Source organism: Cloeon dipterum, chromosome 1 (genome assembly GCF_949628265.1).
Source record: "Cloeon dipterum chromosome 1, ieCloDipt1.1, whole genome shotgun sequence".
Lineage (NCBI taxonomy): Eukaryota > Metazoa > Arthropoda > Insecta > Ephemeroptera > Baetidae > Cloeon > Cloeon dipterum.
In genome coordinates, this window is record NC_088786.1 from 35,317,254 (window position 1) to 35,342,454 (window position 25,201).

Genomic DNA, 25,201 nt, shown 5'->3' on the forward strand with positions numbered 1-25,201 from the left:
CCACAAAACAAACATGCAACCTCTTTTGATCAGCCATGCTCGCTAGGTTTTGTGCCATCGTAAACGGTGTCCAATTAAAACGTGGTTTGTCCCCCGCTATAAATTACACGCGTTCGTTGTTGGCTCTGACGTGAAATATTTACAAAGCATCTTCGATGGCCTTTTAATTGCTAGAAAGCTACGTCGTCAAAGATCTCAAGTATTCAAATCAAAAGCCACAAAATGCTATAAATGCAAATGAGATTTTGATATTTAACAAGTGCATGCAACTTTGATAATGTATCGTTTTCACTGGCAAGATAATTTTTTAGCGGTTGATGCATGCATGGAAAGAACGATCACGAACCATTTTTTTATTTATACATTGTATTATAATGTAATTATTTTCAGGCAGAAGAACTGTGAAAGTAAATCCGAAAATTATATTTTTGAAAATAAAAATAAAATTGTTAGGTATAGTTTAAACAAACACAAAACGTGAATCACTTTAAATCAGTGGATGGGGACCAGATTCGTGCGTCGCGCAGATATGGCGTCCGGTGGAGTATGGCGCGAAAAAACGGTTACGTGAAAATGCGCGAAAAGAACTCTGTTTTCGTCAATATTTTGACATAGTTTACATTACTTGTACTAATTGTGTCTTTTGGATTGTAAAAACAAACTCTTAACACTCGTACGACAATCCAAAGAGAGATTTTTTCCCCACATTCAGACGCCATCTTGAATCTGCGCAATGGGAACCAATTTTATCGCACATCTGGCCCCCGCTGCTTTTAAATTAAAAAATTCTACAAATTAGTGCTGCACAAATTTTATCTATGTGTGTTTGATTTCCGTAAAAATTAAAATATAATTATAACTATCATAATTAATTATTTAGATTATAATTAAGATAAGTAGTATTCCTCTTGTTTAAAGTCGACTCTAAGGAACCTGTAAAGGCATTATTTTATTTCTGACCGTCATGAGCCTGCGATGAACTCCAGCAATGAAGCAAACGAGAGAAGCCGTGCTAAAATAGGTGTTGTCTTCGCTCACATGGGATTGAGAACTGACGTCATGCACCATGCAGCTTAATGTCCTATTTTTACTGTTTCCCGGAAATATCCCTCAGCCTTTTAATCGCTCAATGAGAGTGCCTTAAAAACATATTTAATGGCACTGATATTGATTATTATTTGACACGTGGACGTGCAGTATAGAGCAAAAACCCATCGCTACACGAAATAAAACAGCTTTTTGCGAGAAACTCCATTAATCACTTGACAGGACAGATCAACTTGGCTTCGAGATTTATCTTTGTTTTTATTGAGATTAACAAAGTTTGGACGGCTGGTTAGAAATTTATAAAAAGCTTGTTTTTAGGAAGAAATTAATTTATATATTTATTTGAAACCTGCGAGCAAAGATCAATGGAATTAGTCCAATTAAGAATTCGAAATCTTGTTTTCGTCTCCTCCCATCCAAACAGCCAATTAGTGGGCCACGTGCTGCCGAAAAACATTTGTTTGTTTGTCAGGGCAGCTAGAGAATTGAAACATATCTCACGTCGAAGCCAATCGCTTTTTTCTCTCGAACTAATTGGCGAGTTCAGAGTGAGTGGCGAACTCACTTTTACAATTAGCCCCCAGTGAGGAGCGTAGCACGGACTTTTTATTTAAAACTCGGTTGAGAAGAATAATCTAAGTCAGCACACGCGAACTGTGTTACAGAAAAGGTGTTGGCCCCCGCTGACTCGCACACAGCAGATGGTATGATCACGCACACTATTTGCATTTTTATCTTGGTTTGGGGTCAAATATCGACTTTTCCGGAAGAAGGGGGAGCAAGCGGTTTGCATGATGCTGGCGCGACATACGTCCACATTCACATAGTTATAATACACACATATAATTGGGATCATTATGTTTTGATTCATTAGGGACTAGATTATAGAGCCCAGATTTTATTCAAGTATCTCTGAAAGAATTTTACAGTACAATCAAGAACAGATCATTACTCACCGCATTTGCTTCCTCACTCTGAAAACTTCATCGGCGAATTTTGCGAATCACTAATGTCCGTCTCGTTGCCGAGATATTCACACAAACAAGAATTTCCAAATAATGTCCACTGGTCGTCGCCTTGATTGTCTGTCTACCCACTACCAAGAACAAAGTGTCCGTCGGTGCTCTCAGGTTGCCGAATCTGCCAACAGAAAGTGGTCAAATGAGTGCTGACAAGCTTCAAGCCGACTGGCGTGAAAATAATGCACTGGAAGCAATTTTGGCGCTGTCGGGAATCAGTTGGACTGCTGCTGTTCGACCGGCACAACAAAAGTCGCTGCGAAAAGAGTGCCAGGGAAACCTGTCAGTGACGCGCAGTTTATAAGTACGAGTGGGCTGTTTGCCGACTTATTATTCATCAGAGACGACCGCTGTGCACCCTCGAGCAACGCCTCGTGGCATTACTTGACTCTCTCTCTCTTTGGTGTAATTTTGCCAAACAACTCGGCTGTGATAAATCCATTTTTGTCGTACGGTTTTTCTTGACACAACAACAAGAAGTGTTTGGGTTTACACTCATTAGCAAAGTAAATTACTTAGCACGACGAATAGGTTGAGGAATTTTATATATATAAAAAAATGGTTTGGCTTCGCGGAAAGCATTATTCAATGTTATAAATAATATTAACATGGGGTTGCATATATGCTTACCACTGGTTTTTACGGTTTTTACCACTCAATTTTTACCAACTTCTCGCGCAAGAAATGAATTTATTCCAATTTTCACCTATGAAAATATAAAATTTGCGGTCGGAGTGCTCAAAATTTCCTCCATTGTGCAGATAATTTCTTTTAAATTGCCATTTTGCTGCAAAAATTTATCTCTGACAATTTTTTAAGTCGAGGTCATGAGCTAATAATTAGAAAAATATTGAAAAATAAGGGGGAAACAATGCATGCAAGAAACTTATAAAAATTGAAAAAAATTGTTTGCCACTGCACTTCATTTTTTAAATGCGGGTTTTTTGCAACCCTGAATATTAAATACCAGGGCTGGGGGCAATGGAATAATTCGGTTTCTTGCAGATCTGGTTTTTTGCTGATAAAGATTCTCTCGGGCTTTTGCAAACATATTTTAAAGCTATTGCCAACATTTATGAGGCGATATTTTAATGAAATTTGTTTTAGATATTTTTTTATTTACGAAAAAATCACTTAAAATACTAAACCCAGTGAATCCCAGATTTTCAAATACCATTATTTAACAAAAGTTTAATTGGTAAAACGGGTCTATTTCGAGTTCTTCACATTAAGTGCAATAAATCGTAAGAAACTAGTAAAAATTGCAAAAAAAAACACTGCACTGCATCTTTGGGAAATTCCCCTGGAGATTCCCAGTCCTGTAAAAAACAAGAAATATTCGCCTCAGGCTACTTAGTATCTACAAATAATCCATCTAGAGGTATCAATATCAATTTTCATTGAGTATTTAATTTCTTATTGCTTATCAGTTATGATAAATATTACCAGGCTTATTGATTAGGCATTTTTTAGTAAAAATACGTTATGGTTTTAGTAAAAATACGTTACTAAAAAATAAATCCCTCAAAACAAAATTTAAAATTTAAATTTGTTTTTGAATTGATAGAGATAATTTAATAAATTTTTAAAGCGCCTTCATATAAATATGTATTCTTACTTATTATACTTATTTCACTATGTCTGTTTCTTTTCACTGCATTGTTAGCATCCGGATCTATTGGCCGTGCGAAATTCTGGCAGCTTGTACTCTTTTGAACTTTGAGGTCCAAGCAGCAGTCGCCCTATTTTAAGATGTGCAGTGCATAGCGGAATTTCACTGCTGCATCCAAAATAGAAAGGGAAACAGAAGAGCGGAGAGAAATAATACAGCACCGCGCGCGCCTCTGCATATTTATCTATGTGGACCCTGTCCGCGACCGCGCGGTCTGTTTTCGTGCGGCTTCTGTGCCTTTGTCTGTGAGAAAAAGATCGCACACCGCGCAGTGGGCGTCTTACAATAGGAGCAGAGCAAATAAATAAGTTTGACACCTCTGATAATATATATATTTGGACCCCAAAAATGATTGAAAACGTTGAACGTAAAACTGAACAGTGTTTTAGTTATTTTGTGCTATGTTTAAAAGAGGACAAAACAGCCGGATGTTTATTTTTACACAAGCACCATTTTTATCGAGACGGCGTTTTCAAGCAAAAACAGAGAATCGTCTTCTATAACTAAGGAATGAGTCAGATGGTTAAAGCGTAAATATAGCAGAGCGTAAAGCTCCTTCTTCCTTGTTTTCGTATAAAAGAGACCTTGCATACAATACAATTTATGAAAATTAATATAACAAAAAAAATGGTAAAAACTACAAAATTTATTTATTTCTCTGTGAAATTATGGACTCTTGTTTTTGTGGCAATTTAATTATATTTCAGCATAAAGGTTCAAAAATTATTTATTTCATCTGTAAATAAACCGAGTTTTACGCTAGTGGCGGGTGTAAAGGGTTTGACCGTTCCACATTTGAGCGCGCAAAGCTGACAGGTCTCCTCAGGCCGAACGAACAGAGCGTCAATGCAACCTTGAACTTTTGCGGCCTCCACACCCCCGAGCACACCGCCCCTTTAAACGCCTCCGCCTGGCAAACGAAGGGTGTTTAAAAAGGGGGATGGGCTGCTCTGGGACGGAGAGAAGCAACAATGCTCGGCTGACGCGAGCCACGAGCTGTCACCGCGCCAGAGGGGGCCTGGCCGGCCCGGCGGGCCCTCAGGGAGTGGCCCGCGGGCCGCCGAGCCCGGCCACCGGCGGTGCCCGCGTTTGCATCGACTAAAACAGGTGACACAAATGCGGCAGCAACACCTCGCTGCGCTCCGGAGCGCGGGTGTCACGGCCCCCGAGAGGCCCTGGCGGCCCCCCGGAGGGCCGGGCGGGTCCGATCGGCAGGCGCCGCTCGAGGCCCGGCCCTTGGCGCTACTCACCGGGCCGGAGGTCGTCGGCCGGGCCGCGGAACGGGCGAATTCGCTCCTGCTACGGGGATACAGGCAACCCTTCAAGCAGCCATCTGCATAACAGCGCCGTCGATTTCGTGTTTTGACGCAGGACGAGCTACGCCATTGGCCGAGCTGCTGCGCGCCAAACTCGACTCGGCGAATTATGCTCGCCCGGATAATTCGAGTCCGGTGCTCGCCAGAAATATACTCTCTCTGAAGATGTTAACATCCCTAGTTTGATTACGGAATCGGTCCAAATAAGTTTGCCACTTTGTATCAGACCGGAATATACTAATAATTATGATAAATCGAAAGATCACATTTAGTAAAATAGGGAAATAAAACCTCATTACCAGAAAAATTTGCTTTCTAGCCCATCAAGTGGTGCATTTCATTTTTTAAAATGCTTAAACTCTATTAAAATTAAAAATATAGAAATGGAACAACTTATCATGAACCAAATAATTTTTTAAATATTAATTTGCACACTTTTATAATTATATTAGGAAGATTTTTAGATATTAAGAATAAGTTTATGAAAGAATTGATTACGCATTATGTTTGTCATATTTAATTTAGAAATCAAGTTTGGCTGATTTGGATCGTCCTTTTCGTTTTCTTTTTGCAATGGCAAGAATGCTCGAAATATAGAATGGTGTTAATGATTGGAACAAAAGTTACAACTTAATTAAGTAAAGGATATAATTGTTATTGAAATGATAAGCGTAAATGTAATGACCTCTATAAGGATATGACACTTTGACTTTCAAAAATTGAAAAATCTATTTTATATTTTATTATTAATTTGATTTTACAATGGCCACTTATTGCCATAGGTAAATTAATCTAAATGGAAGGCTAATAAATAAAATGTTATTCACTAAATTTCTATTTTTTTCTGTATGTGACGTTAAGAGAATTTTTTCACTCTATGGAAATGCAGTTGGACGTTTTCAACGATATTAAAAATTCTAATACTAAGGAAAAGAATTTTGATTTTGAAGTAAAAGTAAAAAACACTGCTGATGAGGCTTTCTGTACAGTACAAGAGCGTGTGATATTTCCTATTATTTGTTTTTATATATTCTTATTAATTTGCCGATGGGAGCAGCCACTTTAAAATAAATTAATAGTAATAACACACTTGATAAATCAAATAATATTCAATAAGCTCAGGTCTTTCTCGAATAAAATAAGAATTTTGACTTCCATAACATCATATCTATCGGTTTATTTTATGCTTCATACATCATACATGATTGCAGTAACAGTAACTGTCTCAATATATTCATATTAGTATTGATATCAATGTCATACACGTCATACACATACCTTTTACATGTCTACTTTTTTCATCTTGTGATATTCCGAAATAATGATTTTTTTCCGATGATTAAATTGAATATAACGAGCTCCTTAAAATAATAATAAAAAATAAGACAAGACTGTGAAGTTGCTTCAAGATTTATCACCAGCACATTCAAAACAAGATCGCGAATACCTCCCAAAAGAAACTTTCAACTCTGCTGACAACTGCGGTTTTTTTTTATTGTCCTACCCTCATGCATTTTTTGTGTGCAATTTGTTTTAAAAAAGGCCCGAACAACTTGATACACACGATAGCTGGAATGTGGTCACTTATTTTTTTGGGATAACGTTGATTTGCATGCGTGAGATTCCCCGTTGAATTTTGGCAGATTACCGTGATTAGCAGCGTGTCTCATACAGCCCACTGCGGCCAATGTAACGCACCCATTTGATCACGTCGTGGTCTGAATAGTTCAGCTTGGACTCGAATACCTTCAGATAACGCACCTTGAAGCCAGAAGGCGCAAACGGAACCTAAAACAATTGCACGACAGTCCATTAAAAATTAGTAATGTGATGATGGGACCTCAAGCAGAGTAACAAATTAATTAAATTCGTTACAAAACATCAATTTACAAGTTTTGAAGTTAAAAGCAATGCATTAAAAAATTAAAGAGGAATGATAGTAAATTTCCCCGCAAAATCCTTTAGCACACATACAGATTAAGTCAAATTTCATCAGCTTTCTGAAAATAGGCAGTTTTTGACGCTACTATCAACTGGTGAATTTTAATGAGACCAAAAATAGACCCCTTTCGACAATATGCAATTTATGAAAAAATAAAAAACATCTTTCAAGACTCATAAAGTACCATTTTTAAACTTCTCACTATTTATTTTTCATAATTCTTCTCAACCCAGAAGCAATTATTTTCCTTAGCTCCTGGTAAAACTCGAAAAATTGGATTTTGGGGCACTTTTGGTCAGAAAAAAATTGGTAAGTTAAGGTTAACATTCCATGTGATTTCATTTTTAAAATAAAAAATCCCTATCATTCCACTTTAAATTTGGCTTAAGCCATTGAGCTAGCCACCGCCTTAAAATAGCACAGCAAATTATAATCCAGCATTACCTCAAAGTTCATAGAAATAGGAGGTCTGGTCCACTTCTTTTTGGTATCAGTTTCCAGCAGTTCGATTTCCGCAGAGAGCTGAGTTTCTTTTAATCCTGCCATGCGCTTGATTCTGGAAATTTAAAACAGGTCTTTAAGTAACTGCTCTATTTGAGGAAAACAAGCGAGAACGCACTTCCAGACTATGGCGTTTTCAGATGCCTTGTACTTGGCCTTTCCCTTAAGGCAGATGAGCTGCACACCAGATGTGTTAAGAGGAGTAGGGATCTTGACTTCGATTTTCTGGCCAAGCAGCGACTGCTTGAAATTGGACTTGAGCACCACCTTGACCTCCATCTTGGTTCGTCCGACTTCCCTGACCAGCGGGATCACGCGGAATGGCAGAGATATGTCCTTCGTTGTGCGGTATCTGCAATTATTTTATTTACGTTAAGGTCGGTGAATATTGGAATAATATAATTCTTAACCTCATTAATTCAAACTCTCCGTCTGGGGGAATGAAGCTGATGGAGTGCTCGGTCTCAAACTTGGACAGCTTGACGCACTGGTGGAACTGGCAGTCGTCGATGACCACGACCGGCTTTCCAGACCTGGCAGGGTCCTCCGTGGTCATGCCCTTGCCCTTGGCCTCCATCACGATCTTGTCGTTGATCCCGAATTTGCACTCTGGCATGCCGGAAAGGTACGATTTCATCACTACCTTTCCCGCTACGTGCGCAGACAGAACTTGGCCTGCAATCCATTTTTTTTACTAGCATCACTGAGGTTGATTAAATCGACCAAGGTTTTACCTTGCGGAGACATGAGCAGATTGACGTACTCCAGTACGTCGAGGAAAAGCTCATTGCGCCTGTACTTAATGCCTTCTCTGCGCCATCCGATTTGTCCGGTGACCTGAGAAGTGATTTGCGCCTGCTCTTCCTTGGTCTGCGACTTGATTCCTTGCTGGGTGATGAAAGTCTTCAGCACTCCAGTGTCCGTGTTTTGCGGGTAGCCAAAATCAAGGATTTCTGAAAGAATTAGTGTTTTAAAATACGTAATTAGTGAGCTTGAAATAAACAAACCATCAAGCAGCTCGTAGATAAGAACGAAATTATTTTTGATGTTTTCCTCGGAAATTTTTCCAAAGTACGACTGCATTACGTCGATGACCTTGAGCATGAACTCGAAGACCATGGCAGCGTTGACATTCTGCTTGGTCACCGCAGCCATCCAAATATTGGCCCGCTAGAAACGAAAATTTGAGTCAAGTGTCAAAAAAGGGGGCGTCGCTGGCAACGGTTTCCTTATCGATTTGTTTCCGGCATTGCTGAATAGGAGCGAATTATTCACCTTTATGTGGAAAAATGAGGTGCGGGCGATGTTGGTGACTGGCGAGCGGACCTGCTGTCTCGCGTGGATCACATTTACACGAAAAGCGTCCACGGCATTGCGTCCGATGTCGTCCCGGTACACCCGAGAGATGAGAACCTCCCCTTTGTGGTTGTACACGAAGAGGCCTCCGATCATCTTGACTTATTCTCTTGCCAGCACCAGTTCCAGTCTGAAAACGCCCCTCCGTTAATATTTTACCAACTCGGAGGCAGCACTCGGGCCAGTTTGTCAAAATAATGCCTTGTAACCTGATTTTTTCCAAGCAGCAAAAGAAAATCACTTTGGTCGATCTATAATATGAATATGGCGACAGCGCTCAGTCAGCGACCGCTGCTCGCGATTGTCTTGAACTATTTTCTCGCACGGCACTCGGTGGTTGGTGCTGCCTCCAGCGGGAGCCTCAAAATTCAATTTTGCGCGCTAGAAGCACGCGTACGTTCAAAGTTGGACCTCCTGAACAATTAATAGCTCAATAATCATCAAAATTGTAAATAAGAATATAATTATTCTTGTATTGGTATTGATACAGCACATTTAATTCTGAATGGCCGATAGGTACAATCATAATTATAGTAGTAACGAGATTATAACAACACTTTAATACCGTTTTCAATCTTGAACAAATACCCATTTTATTTAAATTAAGATAAGACGAGGAAAACTATTTTTCAGACAAAAAAAATAATAGAAATAAATTTAAAAATCATTAGTCTTGCCCGTGTTGAAGTGAAAAAACAAAAATGAATTAATTTTTTCATTAAACGAGTATTAAAAACAGCTGAGTATTATATTAATTTTGAAGAGGATAAATTTTTGCGTGCACATTATTCTATGTTTTGCTTCGGGAGGTTGTCTTCTTTTTTCATGATAAGAGTCTTTTCTATTTTTATATTGATTTCTTGCCGCTACATTACATTTCATATATATGTGTATCACAATGCCATCTTGATAAGCTTTTGTTTGATACATACATGTAACGCAGACCTCCTCTTGGCCTCTGGCTGCAATAACTATGAGAGTTTGCTCCCAGAAAGTGTGTTACTGCTCTTGCTGCTGAGAAAATTGCGAAAGAATTTGCTGTATCAACCAATTGACTTGTTTTCCGAGGATATGCTGCGGGTGAATGAAGAGCGGAGAAAGCCAATCAGATCGGGCTTCTACTTTTACGTGTGTGTGTTTTTCTTTTTCCCTTCCCAATATGCCCTGCCGCAAAAGCTAGTACACACACACACACACACTCGCTGCCAATAATGGCATTACGTATACCCCAATATCTTTACGCTCTCGTAATGCAGTAAGAGCTTTTATCTAAAGGAGAGTGAAATATCACATTACCTTCTTATATATAGATATACACCAAGCGCAGAAAGAGCTAATTCAGGCGAGTTCACTCGTGCGTTATCTCCTTTCGTGCGTTATTAGATTTTTGTTGCTTCCTTGAATTATGTCTATATGGATGAGCCTTCCGCTCTTTCTTGTCCAAAATTCCGCGGAAGTTGAAGTGAAAGAGGGAAAGATACAAAGATAATGTCTTCGCAGTCCTGGAATTAGAATTACATGAGGGGAACATCTCTCACTCATATACAAGGGGGCAAAATGGCGTAATAGGTCGATAATTTTTTTACTTTAGGGAATGGTAATTTTGGGCTTTTGCATTTAACGGAAAAATATCAACATTTTTTATTAATTCCTGGAGGCTGAACCAAATATTCTCAAGACTGCTCCAAGGGCATTATAAGTTTCATGAACAGAAGTTTTTTCTGCAATTTTGGAGATCATTAATATTTAATGTTGGATGACCAAAATATCAATTCTAGTTTTTCTTTTCTATTAAATTTTTAATGCGCTTTGTTTTTTTCAGCAAATTGTGTTTTTTTGGGGAGAAACCCCCGAAATTGATTCGTTTTTTTTTCAGATTTTGTATTGCGCAACAAAAAAGTGATGAATTTTTGCGCATTGCAAAATTGGTGAACTCTGGAAAGATCAATAAGGAAATCGGCGTGTTCTTGGCAGAAAGTTTCTTTTCTCGGCAGCTGTAAAAATTGACTGCGCGTTCTGAGGGCGATGTTTGCTGCACTGAGGCGTCTCACTTGCACCCATTAACTTTTATTTTCCTCACAAAAGGTTTATAACCCAGCCTGTCAAAAGATACTCAATGACTTTTAGCAGTTCTCCTTGAATTCGCTTGAAGAAAGAGAAACGCATTTTCTTATCACATTTTCGTTACGTTTAGCGCTCACCTCTGAACTTTCCTTTGCCACGTTGGCCAGCTGCCAATTAAATTGGTGCAGCAAATGAGAGGAAAACTGCGCTCTGAGCAGTGCGCGTTTTGACGTTAGTTATGTTTTTGCAACAAACCTCTGAATGCCATAAATTCATGGTGAAAAACGTCCCTTGGTGCACATTGCACGCTCACTGTTGCCAATGATAGAGCAAAGCAAATATTGGCGATATTCTTCAAAGAGTGAGTTCATCAACAATGATAATTTGGAGCATAAACAAAATTGTTAGAAGGCGCAGAAAAATTATTGTCTCTATGATTTTATTTTATTTTTTCCCTTAAAATTTGAACTAGAATAGGTTTTCTAGTTCCGGATAATAGCAAAATTAAATCTCAGCTTTTATTCAGCTGATCCATAAATAAAATTTTGGTTTAATTTAATTAATGTAATTTAAATTGATTGCTTTGCGGATAAACAGACACTTATTGTTAGTGTTTTTCTTCCTCGTTTATAATAAAGTGAAAAGTACACGCTGTATACATGTGCCTTCTTATGTTTGCTCTCTAAGAAAGCCTGACAAAAGAAAACTCTGCCGAGTGGCCTGCTGCTTCAAGTAATTAAAAAGTGGCTTCATAAACTTCCCCTGTTTTAAGTATGAAACTTGGTCTTGCGCTCAGAGTAATTTACATTAACAATTACAATCCAGCGGCCAAGCTGTTCTTTCTCTTTTCCCCCGACAGTTTTGTTTTTCCACGAGAGAGGATTCGAGTGTTCGAGTTTTCATGTTTCGTCGAGACACTGATCAATAGGCCCTTGTTCGAGGACGGAACTTTTTATTAATCACGCACACACGGTTCAAGAGTCGTTTCGGACTCTCTGCGGAAGTTGTTTTAATTTCGGTTCACTTGCTCCGCTGATGACGCCCGCGCGCATTATTTTAATAAAAACACATGGCGCGCTGCGCGATTATGATGAGTACTTGTAGCTCTTATGAGCGGCTGCGCAATTTAATTTTATTACCCTCCAGTTTGTGTTGTGTACACTGGGCGACGCGTTAATAAAAATAATACATACTTTGCCTGGATGAGCGCCCGAGAGCCTTTTTAATGTATTTAACAATTGCTCTTACCGGCGGCAGCCTGAAAATATAAAATTAGGTTATGGTAAAAATATTATTCTTCAATTTGCTAATGAATTTAATTATCTGGAACGGTGCGAGGCAGCTTTTTTATTATTCATTCTCTCTAAATTGAAAATAAAATATGCTTCCCAACTGAAACTGTGGGGAAGGGTTAAAAAAAACAATTATAAAAAATAATTTCAGTTGAAATTAAATTTACCTGTGCTAGAAAGATTGAAAATTACCTTGCATTAACGTGTTTATGATATATAGCATATGATCTATTTCAAGAAAGCAAACAGGAAGTCCTTTCGCAGAGAGTATATTATTATATGCACTGAGAGTAATTGGTTGTACATCAAAAAGCTGGCATGAAAGCAATCTTTCCTAGACTCTAGATTTAATATTCAGCGTTTCATCTCCTTATTCTTCAACGTTCGTATACCTTCCGTCTGCCTGATTAAAAGCGGGAAGCGTGCATTAAAAGAGGGTCTAATTTTTTTTGCTGCACGGCGGACGCGGAAATAAAAAATTCACATCGCGTGCAAGTCGAGTGATAGCCGCGGTGCATCCAGTAATCTCCGAAGATTTAGCTACACGAGGAAAAATGTAAGGCGTGCCCTGTAAAGTGCTTAATAAATTGGATTCCCGGTCCGAGACTTATCCATTATGCAATCGCCCACTGCAGGCCAGTAAGCTTGCTCTAGAAAGCTTGCTCGACGGGGAGCCGGTATATAGCAAATAATGTATGCGTGCTTTGCTGAGATTCACATCCTCCAACAGCCGTGTGTGCATTGAAAATTAATTTATTGCTCAAACACATTTCCGCGATTTCCATGCAACTATACTTCTTCTCTCCACCTTATACGATCGGCTCCCTTTCATGCAAGTCGATAAATGCAATGCTGCAGGTCTTGAAGAAGCGTTTGCAAACATTTGCAGATGAAAGTAGGGAGAAAGTTGTCATATTTATGGCACATAAGCCGTGATATTTATGACGCAATCATCGACTGAAAGCGTCGCTGATGCTGATGCATCCGCTTTAATCAAATACACTGCGCCGATGAGTAAAAAATGTGTATCAGTAATTCCGGCAGAGTTTGAATGAAATAAATCATAATATTTTGTTGGAGAATAATATTTTTTTAGCAAACATTGGCAGTTTGATATACTTTCTTTGCAGTTTATTGAATTTTGAAGGTTACTAAAACCGCAGAGATTTATTTTTAAATAAATGAAGTCGATAATTGCTGTATCAAATTCACAAAATTTTTCTGAAATCGGTTTTTTTTTTGTCCTATCTGCTCCTCATCATGATCAGAAAGGAACAAGCAGCGATGACGTCAATATGAAATATCAGGAACTACGCACCCTTTCGACTCTTACCCGTTCGCCCGCTCCAAGTCCCATATAGCATAGAATGTGTGCCGTCTCCGTTTTTGCTTGTTTGCAATGCATGCACGGCTTGACGCGCGGGTGGCAGATGTTGGAGGCGCGCGCGTGATGTACAGACATTCGTCGTCGTTTTGCAAACACTCCGTCTGCATGCCGAAAGGGTGGCTGGGGTCGGTTTGGATATGGGTGCCGCGTTTCATCCACACCTATGTGCGGCTGGATTATATCATAGCAGCGTCATTTATCACACTTCCCGTAATCAGCTTATTTTCTCTCTGCTGCTGCTGCTGCTCGGTGTGCGAATGTATGTATGCTTTGTGCCCGGGCAAAAAATCTCTCGCGCACACACATCTCGTCACTCTCCGCGCCATTTGCCGCAAAAAAATGAGCACAACACGAATTTGTTTGCCTCTGTTGTGTTTCAATAATCCCCCATAAAATGTTCCGAAATTTCATGATTTATTTACTCACAAAATTGTGCTTTTGCACACAGCGCCCTATAAAGCTCTCAAGAATAAATAAAATCAATTTGTAGGGTAGCGTGGATGAAAAATAATGAAAATCCAATGTAAACAGGTAGTTTTTTTTATTTGCAATGGTGATTCTCTTAAACAACGATTTATTTTACAAACCATATAATCTGATCCCCTCCAAATATATGACATATTTATTCTAAAAGATATTTAAAAATAAAAAAAGTCTCAACACAATGAACTGTTGAAATACTTGTGAGAATTGGAATAATATCTACACGTTGTCTCTCACACATGCTCCACGTTTAATAAACGAAAAAAGTTTCCTGCCGCCGCTGGATACTCTCTAGAACTCCAGTTTTTGCACGGAAGTGTATCTTCAATTTTTTTCTTCTATTGGAGAGGAACAAGACGGCGCGCTCAAAAAGCAGCGCTATTTAGTCACGTAGCAAACACAACTGTGCTGCGGAATCTGTCGGGGGTTTGTCTGCTGTTCACACACTATGAGCTTTTTATGGTAAAAAGACGAGAGAGCGAGTCTCCCATCGTCGGCCACCCACACTGTTCTTTCTCACTTTGAACACACTCAGACACACGATTTCGCGGGAATCACATTTTGAACAACCAACGAGCTGCAATCTCTTTGGTCCAATCTCTCGTTTCCTATGGTTAGAGTCACTTTGAAGATGGGAAATGCGCGACAAGGTGCTGGTCCGTTTTTTTGTCTTCCTGCCAAGAGTAGGTTTTTTCGTACTTAAAGAAAGCTTGACAAAATCGTAACAAAATTCATTGTTATAGCTTAAATAATAAAAATAGGGCACTTTTGTATCGAGGAATTCTTTTTATGCCATCCTTGCCTCCGTTAGGCTGATTTTATTGCCTACTTTTATAGCCAATTTTATGGTGGCCACCGTGGCCTCGTTAAACTCTCGTGTAACTCAAGATGTCTCGCATAAATGATACACGACAATGATTTGACCAGTGAAGAAAAATGCGAAAATCAGTCATGCAGGTGTAGAGCTCTTCTGCCAGAATATTAAACGAATTGGCCATCATTTCAACTTCACACCAATACAAAATTGAATGAACGTAACACATCTCGATTTCCACCAACAACGGAAAGGCCTGAGGAGGGAGGGGGGGGGGGGTTGTCAAGAGCCAAGACTACTTTTAAGGTGTGCAGGTTTTGCATTTAGCCTGAGGAACCGATATTTGGCAGTGTAATTTAATGCATAAAGACAAAAATACGTTTATTTTTAAGTCTGAACAAAGGTTTATTCATGTCATGAGGCTAATTAGAGGGAAATTTAAGTTCAAAATTTAAATAAAACACCAAATGATTTCAGATATTAAGAAATTGACCCGTAGTGACCTTTTTCCCTTAAATAATTTAATTTATTTATCGACTACGATGAATTAAGTGTTCATTAAATCGGGTCGAGTGAGAAGCATCCAATGCACACCTTATTTAAAAATAAAAAATCCATTAAAACCTTATAAATGGAGATTGACTGAAATATATTTTTGGTGTAGACTCATAACTAGTGTGAATTTCATTAAATTTATCAGCCAGCTTCATCCTGTAACCCCTGCCTTTGACTCTTGATCAGTTACGAGGGCAGGTCTGCTCTTCCACCTTTTGACGCTTTATACGAATCAATTTTACAAAAATCTAGACCAGCACCAAAACCACGCTAGAACATTATGCCTCATCGTAGAGTCTCATATAAAAAATATCCATTTCTTGCTAAAATATCATCTGTCCGCGTGTAAAATGATATTTGCCGTCGAACTGATAGGGCGCTCACCCGCCGTGGCACTAACTTCTGGTGACCAACGTTGACGCCAGCGCCACCAGGACGAGCGCCACCGTGGCCGTGGCCCCCACGGAGGCGGACGCCGCCGCGGCCGCCGCCTCAACGGTGAGCGCCGGCCGCTGGGCGTGCGGCGTCGACACGTTGTCCTTGCGGTCAGCTGCGACGCCGGACGACGACGCCGCCGCCGCCGGGTCCGACGGGCAGGCGGCGTCCTTCTGCGGTTCGTTGCAACGGTCGCGCTGCGCGCCCACGCACGCTGAGTAGGCGATCGCGTGTGGGATGAACGTCTGGTCGATGACCCCGCGGAAGGCGTGCGCCATCGGGCCCTGTGCATACACGGGGACATCCTCGCCGCCGTGCGTGGCCCACTGCCGCGGCACCGCCGCCTGCTGCACGTAGTTTTTGTCGAGTGGATCGGTGCCGGTCATGTTGTCCCTCTTGCCGCTCACAGGATGTCGCCCAAAACCGGGTCCGTTGCCGTACAGCAGCGTCGTGTACGGCATCTGGTCCACGTCCGATGGCTTCACGTCCGTCCCTGCAAAACAACATTTGATTGACGTTTGAATTTGTTGCATTTTTAAGAAGTCAAGCAGGACAGTAAAGTATACAATCGGGATATTTGGGAAAGCTGAATTTTTAATTTCAATCCACCAGTTGCATAAACCCCAAGTGTTCAAAGCCGCCAACAGATAGCGCAACACAGACTTTCTTAAAAAAATTTGTTTTAAGCGGTTTTAAGGCATTTCCGCTGCGATTTCAGACTCAATCTAGCTATTTTGCTTTTTTTTAATTAATTTGCTTTTTTTGACGTGCTGAAAACCAAAATCGGTTCAGCCATTCGCCGTAGAAACGTTGGAAAAGATTTTTTATTTCAAAAAATAGTTTTACACGATTCTACGGCGATTGGCTGAACCGATTTTGGTTTTCAGCACGTCAAAAAAAAGCAAATTAATTGAAGAATGCACAGTAGCTAGATTGAGTCTGAAATCGCAGCGGAAGTGCCTTAAAATTAAATATATTACTAAAGTATACGGTGGCGCCATCTGTTGGCGGCTTCAAACGCTTAGGGTTTATGCAACTGGTGAATTGGGTCTTCGTTGTTGTACATTGTTTAATACATCATCTCCACTGTAAAATGCGAGGCACAAAATGGGACCAAGCAACAAAATATCTAGCTTTTGCCCATTTTTCCCTAAACGTTACGTTCCTTGTATACACTTTTTGTGCCTCATTTGGATGCTGCTTGTCGAGACTTGTCAAACAGCGAAGGCAAAGTCTCATTTTGGCAAAAGAAATTACGATTTTAAAGAGACAGACATTGTTCTGGTGCCTCTTGTAAAGAATTCATACTTTTGATTCACCTTTAATGAAGCTTGAATATTTTTCAGTCATAATTCGTCAGTTGAAATTTAATTCTGTTTTATTTTACCCTATTTCTACAGCAATATCCTGCTCAGAAAATAATATACACAGTTCTGAAGTAAACAGAAGCTCTCATCTGCATTTAATTTCTACAGAAAAATTAATTGAATTTCTCGGAAAGGTGAAACATTTTATTCCCTTGAATATTGCAAAGTGAATTAATGAAGCTTGATCTAAATGGATGAAACGGATATTAAAATCAATTCGTGGAATCAAGACATCCACTCGATTTGAGCAGGTTGCCGGCCGCATCTCAGTGCGGCGGAAACGCAATCCGTCCACGCTCGCAGCGTGACGCCGCCGAAAGTTGCGCTCGGCGGTGAGTGATTACAAAACTTGGACCACCGCCGCTTTAAACCACAAAAGCTCTCGGCCAATTCTGACAACCAAATTCCTTTCTCGAGCCGCACCACTCGACAAAAGCGGCGCGCAAAGTTTGATTGGTGAAACATGTAATAAATTACCCGCGCGCGTGGTGAAGCAGGAAGTTGTTCCCTTCGCCACTCTGGTCACTTATTTATTTCTTTCGGAAGCATCGAAATGCTCTGGATCAACTGCTTCACGTGCAGAACACACAGAGAAAATGCGGGCTGCGCTGCTCGGTGTTTACGCGGATATATCTTTAATTAGCGTGAGTGGGGTCTGCACTTGAAAAGTTGAATTACAGCTCTGGTTTATTGCACCTCTGCGCAGCAGGCGAAATAAATAACGAAAAATGGGAGTGCGGCCAAGTGTGTTTTGCACGTTTGTTTTTGTTCTCTTTCTTTTTGCAGCTGCGGGTGCTCGGCTCGACATTGAAAATGACCAGCGCACGGCCTAAACGCCGACATAAACCTTCCATGTGCTCTCTGTCCTTCCGAGCTGCGGAAATTTGGCTGCGTATTGTGCGTGTACGTCGAAATTGAATTATCTGCGAGGGCCAGCACTACTTCAAATATTCATTTCAAAAAGCTGTCCTCTAGAGAAAAAAAAGGTTTGGCTTAAATCAGAGTGGACTTTTAAAAATTTAAATTCAGCCTAAATTGTGTTTCGCGCGCTCTACAACGACAAAATTGGTCGATCGAGACTTGGATTGTTTCTTGATTCGTCTTTCTGTATAAAAAAACTCAATCGCTTGGTCTATTTTTTCTATTCGAGCAAAAAGGCGGGAAATACAGCTGAATTTTTCCCTCGGTGTAATTCTCTTCCTTGTATCCGAAGAAAATTTCTCTTTCTATTGAAATTTACAACTCTCATTCTTTCCAACTTGAATTTGATGAAAGAAATTCAAGTCTGCTAACAAAATAAATAATTCTTCCCGTACCAAATGGCTAAAACCGGCCATGTTTTCGTCTAGCTTTCTTGTTTTCCACTTCTCTGCGTCAGAAAATTGCTTCCGCGATATTGCGTTACTTATTCATGTTACATGTTGCAATATCAATTCCATAATTGGAAATTGAAGAACACAGTGCTCGCGTATGTACACATGCCGCAAGCGAAAATACCAACAGAAAAAAAAGAAGAAAGAACAACACCATGCACGGATATTGCTTTGCTTTACTGTAGGGACCAAGAGCTTGTTTCCATTCAGACCCAGAGAGTAGTTGACAAAAAAGGTGAACTTATTGAACAGATTGGAATTCTTCCTTTCTTCCTTCCTTCCTTGACAACGAAAGTGTGTGTTTCCAGCATTGCAACAAATGGATATGGGGCCTTTCAAGCCAAATCAAGTAATAAATTTCCGTATTTCATCGCGACATCGGTGACTGAGAGGGTAATGAAATTGATTGGAAATGTCACATGGTTTAATTTGGCGCACTGCAGAGCCGGCAGAATGAATTCTATTCGATATCCACACATAAAATTTAATAATAAAAGAGGTCTCTCCGTGCTCTACTGACCGCAGCAAAGGTAGAAAACACGATTTACTATGCGAATGAATTCATTACCAAGCGGTGTGAACGTAAATTACAAGGGCATGCGGGAAAACAAAATATATTAATTAATTTAACTCGCAAAATGAAAATAATGTTATTAGGAGGAGAAAGCTGCCCATGTTGGATGGAGGTGTTAAATATGTACAACTTATCGAATTTATTTGAAAATAGAAAGTTAAACTCAAAATTAAATAGGGGTTTGCAGCGGGAGCCAGATGTGCGATAAAATTGGTTCGCACTGCGCAGATCCAAGATGGCGTCTGAATGTGGGAAACAAAAAGCTCTCTTTGGATTGCCGTACGAGTGTCAAGAGTTTGTTTTTACGATCCAAAAGACACAATTAGTACAAGCAATGCAAATTATGTCAAAGTATTGATTCTTTCCGCGCATTTTCACGTGACCTTTTTACGCGCCATACTCCACCGGACGCCATATCTGCGCGTCGCACGAATCTGGACCCCGCTGGGGTTTTGTTTTTATTCTTTGGTTAATAAATGAAACACTTTCTTTTAAGTACCTGTTCAATTACTTTAAATACAATATCTCTAACAAATTTTCAATGTTCAAAAAATATTTGAAAGGTTTTAAGCTACGGCTAGATCACCATCCCACCAAAAGTGACATAGTTATATAATGTGCAGTTTAATGTTTTATCCAAACGAGCGATCAGCAGCTAATAAATTGCACGGTTTGCCTGGCTTAACGGTGGATTGGATATCGTTTTCATTTATGGCATGTCAACCAGTCGGTCGGGTTGACGACCACGTTTCACAAATTATAAATATCACAGTGGCGCGCGCGGCTGTCTGTTTAACACGCTTCGTGTGCTTATGCCGGTGCACGCGCTCGTTTCGGCACGCGCGCGTGGGAGTTTGATGTGAATCAATTTGAGTTTACGAGTGTGCACTGCATAGAGCGTGCTGTCCTTTTTGGCTAATTGCCAGCTAATAAGTTTCAAAATTGCCTTCTGCCAGTGCAAAGCGCGCGACCGGAGTCATCAGGCTGGTTAATTGCCCGTGCACTTGTAGTTTGCTCTTTACTGGCGGAATGCTGTGTGCTCGATTTCTAATGCTCGCAACATGTTTTAATAATAAACTTTAATTATATTTACTGATAGCTAAGCAAATGTACTAAGAGTTTTTCGGTTGAACGTCCACAGCAAATTTTACATTATTTTATTTTTTTAATGTTTATGAGATACTTTTAAAATTTTAGAGAATCTTACCTAAAATAGGATTGCCCCTTTTGGTTCCAAATCCGCCGAGCGTCATGACGTGTGAGTGGTCGCTGGTGACCACGAAAAGCGTGTTGCTCGGATCCAGCATGGTCATCGACGCCTGCAGGGCAGTCTCCATGGCCAGGGTTTCTTCCAGGGCACGCCGTGCGTTGTTGTAGTGATGGGCGTGGTCAATGCGTCCGCCTGCAACATTAGCAATCAGAGCGGTTAATGCAAATAATGCACCGCTGCAGCATCAAAATCAATTAGGCCGACCGACAGAGCGTTCTTGGTTCTTGCCCATTCAAAGGGCCACCGCATTCAGCTTAAGGTGCGTTGTTTTTAATTAGAGGAGAGTGTAAAATGGAACGCCTTTTAGCGCGATCAATTTTCGCAATTTCCAAAGGCCATAAACACGATGAAGCCTCGCCGCTGATGAGCAAGCTCTCTGCCGGAGTTGGCTTTCGCGGTCTTTAAAGTAGATATATGCCGCCTGCACACCGCGTCTGATGCACAGGTTGCATAAGCAGCCCCTGCCGGCTTAATTGAATACTCTGGTTGATCTCGCATGTGGGTGAACGCCCCGTGCAGTTGGCCTCTTTTGCGGATTGCCGTTTTCCCCATTTTCGCAGAGGCTTCCTAGCTTGCTTAAGTGATTATGATTCAAGTGCGGTTACTGGAAACAATTTGCGTTATGCACTCAAGTGGGTGGGGATTAATTGATGGCCAAACGCAGAGCAAATGGTTGGTGAGATTCACGAGCTATGCAAATTGGCAAGTAATAAAATTGAATCTCCTCGGCAAGGGGCTCAATCAACTGATTGCGCGTGTGTTCTGGCGAGGCGTAGGATTTATTTTAGAAAATAAAAATAACTAGAGAGCAGTTCAAAGTAATTCTATCTTGAATAATAGAAAAAAACGCATGAAATTAATTGAAGGTTTCTTTTGTTCTTTCGTGTAAAAAAGCTGAATGCTCACTCTTTGAAACGGCTGTAAAGTGGAATGATACAAGGCAACAATTGAAAAATATTTGAATTGTTGGATGCCATAAACAATTGATCGATAAATAATTTGTTCAACAATTTGCAATAATAAAAAAGGACCTTCCTACAATAAAAATTCAAATTTTGCCAATTTTCTCCAAAATTTACGGTGCTTGAACATATTTTCTTGGCATATTCCGATTCCTCTCGTCGAGATCTGTCCAACGGTGTAATCCACTTATTGGGGAAACTCTTGGTTTTGAAATTAAATCGGATTTCAAGTAAGGAGACAGCCATTACCATTTGAAAAGCACGCTAACTTTCCAGCCAATTTTCTCAAAAAATTACAGCGCTCCTTAGGTCAATTTAGGCTTTAACTGAATCCTAAGGGGCGAGGTTATGCATTGGAAACAAGTATTTTCCAGGCTTTAGCAGTATCATTCCTCATCTCATTTTTTTAATTGGGAATTTTTGCCACGTGGAGTTTTGTCAAAAGGTCAGAGAGTGCGGCGGGAATTTCAGAATATTTTTGGTCAGTTGCTTCTCTTTTTAGTTGTGCTCAGCAATGAGTGCAGTCAATCGTTTCCAATTTCCAACTGCAGGTGATTAAAAAATTCCCTGCGTCTTAAAACGCACAATTTTTTATTTTTAAATTTAACATGGGGGATAATTAGCTTAATTTCAGTATGAGTACGTGCAAGAAAATTTATATCTTCGGAATTCACTCATTGTTTCCAATTCTTTACATCTTGTAGTGGAATTTTTAATTCTCTGATTTACATTATTTTTTAGATATCATAAAAGATAAAAGATAGAAGTAGATTTAAAAAAAAGGACGAATTGAACATTTATATGATTGTGGAATAAGTTACGTCGCAAGTGACCCTGTTCGCTTGGTAGAGTTTTAGAGGGCAATAAAGGTCGCCGCTCACACAGCGCAATACAGGCGCATTTGCGGTTATCAAATCATCCCTTTAGTCTGTACGGAGAAACGTTTCAAACGGATGGATCAGAAGAAGGGGACTAATTTGCCAACTTTTCAATTAGAGGCGACGGCTCGGCTAACTGCGTTTTCGGCGGCGCCTGCTTTGAAGATTTGCCTGCGGGCCAGATCGTTTCAACGGATTGCGAGCGAGTGAGTGAGTAGCGAGCCAGGCGCTGGAAAGCGAGAGGGGCCGAGAATGCTCACTCGATGGCTCGTTCACTCAGCTGCCATGCGACGATGATAAATAAGGGTTGCACCCACCTTGGCTTGCTCCGATGCTGAGACACAAGGTGCTGTACAGGCTTGCTTTGACACTTAAGTGAAAACTTTGTTACTATAAGCCTACGCGCGCGGTGTAATGTAATACGTAAGGGCACACTTGGGACCGCTTAAGTTGAAAGTTCAAACGTGTGCCGTCATAACATAAATTGACCACGGCTCGCTCGACCTATTTAATTAAACTTATTGCCTCTTTGCGGCATAGTCCTATAAAAATTCTGAACGTGCCACACCTTGTAAATATAGTGCGGCAGTTGTAAATTCGTTAATTGGCAGACCGCGACTGCGAGTTGAAATTTCATCACGGGAAAACATGCTACACGGAAATTGATTAAGGACACAGCAGTTATTTTGTTCGGTATTTTTTTCTAAATTTCAACATTAACATTGAAACAAATAAATAACAAAACTTCAAGCTTAATATGCCAAGATTTAAACCAAATCCCATTTTATTAAGCGTAAATCTGTGCATTGTTGCATTTGCACAGAAATAAAATGCATTTGCAAGCAATTTTAAAACAATCCAGAACTTTATGAGCGGATTGTGTACAAAATAAAGTGCAATTATGCGCACAAAGTAGCAGCAGCGGGTGCATCATTTTTAATTACGTCGCAAAAAACATTAAATGCCGCCTCTGCTCTTCATTAAATAGATGCACACGCCCTCGTCGTAACTAGCGTGAGTGATATTTACGGCTGGCAGCTGCAAGGTGATAAATAGATTGGATTTGACCCATTTCTGGTTGGAAAAAAGTATCATTAAGGGAGCCGCACGAGCGGCTTTTCCGGCCGGCCTGTTCAATGCGCGGAATAATAGTGACGTGTATATTGAAAGAGGATACGAACAGCCGTGCTCATGTTTTCCAGCAGCCTTTTATTTTTGCTTTACGAGCCACCGATGGATTCGCTGCCGCAGCCGTGCAGATTTTAATTTTGATAAAAATGTGTGGGTTTGACATGGCGGTGCCGTTGAAAAAGCCGCGGAATTGATTGCATCCCGAGAGCTTTCATGCAAACCCACTTTAGCCGTTCAGTGCATTTGGCCGTGCGAGTCTCCAAATAGGACTGTCGACTTTGAGGGGCTGGAGCGCATTTGTGTCGGGAAATTGAGTGAGGCTGCTGCTGCTGGTCTGACTGCTGAGAAAAGTGCATCGCGTGCAAGTAGATTGCATGTGCGCTCGGTAGTCAGCACTTTTTGCGATAACAATAATTTCGTTCCACTGCTGCTGCTTTTGTGCATGTGGTGAATTGCCAATTGTGCGATGCCAAGAAAACGGAGCAGCAGCAACTGCATCGTCCTGACACGACCCAAGTTCGCATTTGCACGTGTTTTACACTCGGCCACCGAGCGAGACAGCGTGCCAAAATTATTACCTTGTGAATGTGTAACAAGGAAAGGCGGACGGACGGAGTACTCATTATTTGCACACTCTATCGGGAGCCGTTATGAATATTTCTTGCGCCAGGCACAAAAGTTAATGGAGTTGAATATCACATAAGTTACACCACCAAGGACGTGGAAAATCGGACTTTATATAAAAATTACACTCGGCGATTCGCGAGCGAATAATAAATAACGAGGGCTTTTACAGTTTAAACGACACGGTCTGAGAAAAGAATATTTTCTTAAATTATCATGAGTGTCACTGGAACGACAATTGAGCGTTCAGGAAAGAGAGAACTGCATCTCCTTTATGAAGTCTGTCCAGCAATAGTTTGTAAGCGCGCGCGACAACTGGTTTTCGCTTGAAATGAGACATTATATCCTTGTTTTCATAAAAAATGGTAATAAAAGAAAAAAAGATTTTTTATTTGTGTCAAACACATCGCGCTCAGTGTTGGTAAGCTATCCGAATGATGCGTTATTCACGACGTGAAGGTAGAAACACCAAAATTGAAAGGCACTAGAGACAGAGATACCCAATTTAAAGGTATCCTATTTTGAGCACGCGTTCCATTATCCGGAGGCCACGCATTGCGAGCGAGGCGGAACGAAAACAAACGGAAATCAGTACGCAGGCCGATTGGATTCCAAAGCAAACACGATTTTCGCGTAAGCAGTAAAACAAACACGAAATTCGTGTATGTGTGTATGCGCGTGTGATTTGCGAGAGAGAGCGGGCGGGCGGGCGGGCGGGAGTGCGAACGGACGGAGAGATGTTTGGCATTCAGGAGCGGCGTGCGGCCCAAGTGCAGCCCCGGGGCCGCCTCCGCTCTCGTCGGTGGCTCAGAGAACTTCGCAGCGAGTCCCTGCGGCCTTTGTGTTCAATTGTGCATACCACCCCGGCGCACTCAACAATAATTGCGTCTCGCTCTCTCTCTGTTTCACGCAGTTTAATTTTATGTAAATTTGCCATTAATCTCTGACGATATATTCAATATTTGCTCAGCCCCTGCTCACGCTCCTTTGTTGGCGGAGCCGATTTTCGCAGTGTGCCAGTGCTTTAACGTAGGAGATGTGTGTGTGTGGTGTTTGTTTGTTAAAGCCGAGCTTCTCGACGCTGCCTCCGCGCTCCTTGTGCATTAATCCCGGCCCAGCCGAATAAGGTATATTATGGA

The 25,201-nt window shown here is 40.7% G+C and overlaps 4 protein-coding genes across 6 annotated transcripts in view; 1 reads left to right on the forward strand and 3 right to left on the reverse strand.

The window, feature by feature from the left end:
- Positions 1-5,115, reverse strand: part of Camta (Calmodulin-binding transcription activator) — a 195,506-nt gene extending 190,391 nt beyond the window's left edge. The window contains exons 1-2 of one of the 2 annotated variants that reach the window (XM_065497362.1): positions 4,989-5,115; positions 2,004-2,187 (exon numbers count right to left, since the gene is read on the reverse strand). The gene's annotated coding sequence lies outside the window, so the exon portion shown is untranslated. Of the gene's footprint in view, positions 1-1,999; positions 2,188-4,988 lie in introns of both variants that reach the window. The other variant, XM_065497363.1, reaches the window with a different exon arrangement.
- The window catches only part of LOC135948217 (solute carrier family 2, facilitated glucose transporter member 3-like), a 195,301-nt gene continuing 174,242 nt past the window's right edge, over positions 4,143-25,201 (forward strand). Inside the window, exon 1 of the mRNA XM_065497379.1 lies at positions 4,143-4,159. The gene's annotated coding sequence lies outside the window, so the exon portion shown is untranslated. The remainder of the gene's footprint in view (positions 4,160-25,201) is intronic.
- AP-2mu (adaptor protein complex 2, mu subunit) lies at positions 6,200-9,115 on the reverse strand. Of its 2 annotated transcripts, XM_065497381.1 has the most exons (8): positions 9,063-9,115; positions 8,773-8,983; positions 8,505-8,667; positions 8,232-8,450; positions 7,908-8,172; positions 7,616-7,849; positions 7,441-7,552; positions 6,200-6,842 (listed from the first exon to the last, which is right to left on the reverse strand). In XM_065497381.1, the coding sequence occupies exons 2-8, from the start codon at positions 8,947-8,949 to the stop codon at positions 6,708-6,710; spliced, it is 1,305 nt and encodes a 434-aa protein (XP_065353453.1). In that variant the 5' UTR covers positions 8,950-8,983; positions 9,063-9,115; the 3' UTR covers positions 6,200-6,707. The 2 variants fall into 2 exon arrangements, with proteins under 2 accessions (XP_065353453.1, XP_065353452.1); XM_065497380.1 differs by lacking the exon at positions 9,063-9,115 and having other exon boundaries at positions 8,773-9,041.
- Positions 14,121-25,201, reverse strand: part of LOC135948122 (alkaline phosphatase, tissue-nonspecific isozyme-like) — a 102,151-nt gene continuing 91,070 nt past the window's right edge. Inside the window, exons 7-8 of the mRNA XM_065497223.1 lie at positions 20,405-20,599; positions 14,121-16,376 (exon numbers count right to left, since the gene is read on the reverse strand). Of these exons, the coding sequence (XP_065353295.1) occupies positions 15,844-16,376; positions 20,405-20,599 (728 nt within the window). The 3' untranslated portion in view covers positions 14,121-15,843. The remainder of the gene's footprint in view (positions 16,377-20,404; positions 20,600-25,201) is intronic.

What these genes read in the sequence shown, in the direction of transcription:
- AP-2mu (XM_065497381.1), bottom strand. Translation starts at nt 8,949, where the DNA reads ATGATCGGAGGCCTCTTCGTGTACAACCACAAAGGGGAGGTTCTCATC. An exon ending in TATCTACGAGCTGCTTGATG is followed by an intron (nt 8,451 to 8,504) that starts GTTTGTTTATTT and finishes TAATTCTTTCAG; the next exon opens with AAATCCTTGATTTTGGCTAC. An exon ending in CTATTTCTATGAACTTTGAG is followed by an intron (nt 6,843 to 7,440) that starts GTAATGCTGGAT and finishes CAATTGTTTTAG; the next exon opens with GTTCCGTTTGCGCCTTCTGG.